Source organism: Sphaeroforma arctica, assembly GCF_001186125.1.
Source record: "Sphaeroforma arctica JP610 unplaced genomic scaffold supercont1.370, whole genome shotgun sequence".
Classification (NCBI taxonomy): Eukaryota; class Ichthyosporea; order Ichthyophonida; genus Sphaeroforma; species Sphaeroforma arctica.
In genome coordinates this window covers 28,936-32,921 of record NW_014040188.1, presented here as the reverse complement: position 1 = coordinate 32,921, position 3,986 = coordinate 28,936, and the positions used below count along the sequence as shown (strand labels likewise).

Below are 3,986 nucleotides of genomic sequence, written 5' to 3'. Positions count from 1 at the left end.
ATATAATATATATATATATATATATGTATATATTCATATTTGCGCATGTCAGATACGTACACGTGTACTCACAAGCTGATCATCGCATGTACGTTCATGCAGGAGACGTCATATTTTAATCATATAAGCCAGTTTGTGCCGTGTATCGCACTCACATCTTATCATTGCATATGAATGCTTGTGTGGGTGCGTTCTCGCTCTAGGCGCTATCATTCCTGGATGTCCTTATTGCTACTGTCAAATTTTACTTAATACACGCATACACACATACAATCACACTTGTTGTTGTCATGTACCTATGGGCAGGGGGGGCTCGTGCAGCAAGTTTGTGCTGCTAGTAATTTATGATATGCTTGCTGTTATTAACACATCAACAGGCTATACGCGCACATACCTACACTCGCACTTAATTAGCGGATGTGCATACAGGTATGTGTGTGTCATTCAGTACGTTTGTACTTAGTCATGATTGATACGCTTGCTATCGTTGAACACACCACTAAAAATACGCGCACACACACGCAACACCCGCACTTTATACACATTCAGGCATGGGTGTATCGTCCAGCAAGTTTGTGCTGCTAATTATGGACGACATGCTCGCCAACGATCTCCAAAGAACGGGCCCTATCGTCATTGCAAGAGGCACGCACGCGTTTAAGGCGTCGCCGCAGAAGGACCTCACTCTGGCCAAGCCAAGCGGTGCCATCAAATATGGGCTGAGCAGTGGCTTTGCCCTGGGCTTAGGTAGGTAGAAGCCTGCGTTGGTGTGAATGTTGGTATTGTAGGTGTCCGTGTAGAGGTGTCTGTGCATGATGTATGTGTATGTTTATATTGTAAGTAACTGATGAGATGCATATATTTATGTTGCATGTCGAGGTGTATATCGGAGGTACCTGTATACGTTTATGCAGCTATCTGGCATGTATTTGTGTATGCACGCATATGGTACCAGATGTGCAGTTATGTGCGGATGTAGTTAGTTCTATATCGTCATAGCAATCTTTAGCCCTAGTCATACCAAGCGATGTTATTAAGTCGACCTCACTACATTTCACACAGGGGGCAGTAAGGCACGTCTTTGCACATGCGTGTACATATATTCATTCTTGAGAGTTTGTTGGTGGAAGGGCAAGCTATCCGTCGTTGAGTGTTTGTGCCTATAGTCTGGGCTTTGTGCTTGTAAAGAGGTGCGTGCACTCGTGGTTATAACGAATATACTGGACAAACGGGGGAGCACAAGTATAGTATGGGCAAATAATTACTTGCACACGCGCACAATATCTGTATGCATGTCTAACGCTATATTCTATTTAGACGATTACATAGGCGTCCGAAACGCTATATATCCGCTAAAATGGGCGAACTAGTTCTGAGGATAATCCATCCATCCATCCACGCAGAAGTATTTTTATGCTTGCCATATGTATTAATTACTGACCTTAGTACTTGTCATTTTCACTCACATAGAAGTACTTGTATGTTCACTATATGTATAGATTACTGATCGTTTAGTACACGCCATGTTAACCCACGCAGAATATGTTTATCATATACATTCGATTACCCGTCTCCTCTGATCACAACGCATTCTACAGAGGCCTCCGGTGGTCCTCATCATTCCAACTGAAAATGTACAGCTGAACAACCGCTTTCTACTCTTTTAAGCGGTTTATATATATATCTATATATCTATCTATATTATATATATATATATATATAAATATATGTATATATATATATATATATATATATAACATATACACACACACACACACATATATATATATATATATGGATGCTTCAGCATAGCGCCAATCTCTTCTACTCTACTAGACCCTAAAACTCGAAAAGTGCATTTGGATCTATAGCGCATGTATCTATCTACCTACACTCAGTACTTGATCTCATTTATACACACTATACCCCCCCCCCCACACAGGCATCCGAAAGATCTCGCTTCGACCAACGCAAAACGTGCGACTGTATAACCGCATGGTGCCATGCAAGGCGGTGCTACAAGGTCTGTTGGAAGTGCCAATGCTACAGACGGACTACCCCATCTACAATGTGTTTAGCGATATAGATGATATGGCATTAAAACCCGAGTGGCAGTAGCATTGCAAACCATTAGTCGAGTGGTGTATACTATAGTTGTGAATGCAAACGGACTGTGTCGACACGATTACTGCGAGTTATTATACGGGTACGCGTAGATTACATTGATGTGTTGTCAAGTGGTGCAAGCATACACCAGTGTACAAGCATACCTCCCCATTGACAACGTGATCACCCAAAGTTAGGCCAGAGTGGCGGTGCTAGTTGAATAGTGGGTGCGAGAGTATAGTCGCCTTTCTATTGCACGTGTGGTTCTGCAAGTATACATCCGCGATAAGTATTCGGTCATCTTGAGGATACATGCACACACACACACACACACACACACACACACACACAATATATATATGTATATGTATATATGTATATATATATAAATATATTGGGGTTTAGAAACGCTACATCTTGCCTATTTTATAATTATCTATTAATAGTCCATCGGGGCGTTCTGTATAGTAGTATCAAGCGCACTGGCAACGATTGTCTGTAACCTGAAGAAGCCCGCGAAGACATGCGCAACACCGGCTTGCGCTCCTACAAAGCAGGCGTAGAATAGATGCACAGCCTTAGGCGGCAAAAGAGTAGGTACCCGATTAAGGCAGGCATACGTGTAGGTACCCAAGTAAGACAGGCATAAGTGTAGGTACTCAAATAAGGCAGGCATAAGTGTAGGTACCCAAATAAGACAGGCATAAGTGTTGGTACCCAAAAAAGACAGGCATGAGTGTAGGTACCCAAATAAGGTAGGCATAGGTGTAGGTGCTCTAATGAAGGTGGGCATATCGATGGGCCAATCGGGCGTGCTACACTTATGCGCGCCTACAACGGCGATCATGGAGACGTTGGCTACACCAAACCCTAAAACCCTAAAACGACAGGCCGCAACCAGACACCCTGAATTAGGATGCCTGATTGACCACTGCATTTGGCGCACTGCCGTTGAGGCTTGTACTCAGCAGAGACCATGGCACTGTCAAATGTGTGCGCACAAGCAAGCAACTGACAAGTGGGTAAAACCCTAAACCCTGTGTGTATGACGGGTGGCCAATCCCCACCGCAATCCTCCCAGACATCGCATATCTAGCTACAAGCCACGAGTCGTAGTGGTCTGAGGCCCTTCGCACGAGGTCAAGAAAAGCGCATACCTGACGGCACATTCTCACGGATACAGTAAGTGTCCCCTGCGCAATATCGCTGCAGCTAAAAAACCCCCCCTCGTAAACCAAGTTCAAACCCTTCAGCAATGCATCGCGGTTTATTCGAAGCCATCCATAACCAACAAGCTCTGGTCTATCAGCAGTATACTGGCGGTGATGCGGTTGAGCGATGTCTGCAGCTTAGCAATGACGTCCTTCTCCTTGGCATTGAGCACCTCTTCTTCATCATCCCATGTCTCTGGGTCGTCCAGCAGAATCGTGTGCAGCGCCCCGTGCTCAGACACAAACGCACTGCCCAGGTCACGCACAATCTGTGGGTGTGGACAATTAACGAGGAAGACGACGTATGTGAACGGTACGCAACAGATGAGTATGATTAGTAGGGAGCAAACGGTTAGTATGGCGATGTATTCGCACACGCGAGCAATGCCCAAGTCACGCACTATCTGCGGATGTGGACAATTAACGAGGTATCGGAGACATATTGAAATGGATCGCACGATATGGAGAATGATCACTGGTAGGATTAATCTGTTTAGCACGGCGCTGTATTCGGAAACAAATACTATTGTCCATATCGCATACAGTGTCTAAATTTTAGACAATTGACGAGGCAGTAGAAACATATCGTCACATTTAGTGCCCTTCTATGTACAAGAATGACCATATGAAGTAATAATTCCTTAGCAATCTGACGTTTACATAATTTAC

At 44.2% G+C, this 3,986-nt stretch overlaps 3 protein-coding genes across 3 annotated transcripts in view; 1 reads left to right on the top strand and 2 right to left on the bottom strand.

The window, feature by feature from the left end:
- Positions 1 to 551: 551 nt before the first annotated feature.
- SARC_05672 (hypothetical protein) lies at positions 552 to 2,124 on the top strand (the record flags this gene model as incomplete). The annotated part of the gene is made up of 2 exons (XM_014300462.1): positions 552 to 747; positions 1,943 to 2,124. 2 exons carry the CDS (start codon positions 552 to 554, stop codon positions 2,116 to 2,118), a joined length of 372 nt encoding a protein of 123 aa, XP_014155937.1. The 3' UTR covers positions 2,119 to 2,124.
- A 544-nt stretch (positions 2,125 to 2,668) lies between these two features.
- On the bottom strand, positions 2,669 to 3,084 carry SARC_05671 (hypothetical protein; the record flags this gene model as incomplete). The annotated part of the gene is made up of 1 exon (XM_014300461.1): positions 2,669 to 3,084. A coding segment is annotated over exon 1 (375 nt), but the record flags the coding sequence as incomplete, so codon positions are not given.
- A 226-nt stretch (positions 3,085 to 3,310) lies between these two features.
- The window catches only part of SARC_05670 (hypothetical protein), a gene marked incomplete at its 5' end in the record, with an annotated part of 8,444 nt that continues 7,768 nt past the window's right edge, over positions 3,311 to 3,986 (bottom strand). The window contains one exon of the mRNA XM_014300460.1: positions 3,311 to 3,717. Coding sequence (XP_014155935.1) covers positions 3,374 to 3,717 — 344 coding nt within the window. The 3' untranslated portion in view covers positions 3,311 to 3,373. The remainder of the gene's footprint in view (positions 3,718 to 3,986) is intronic.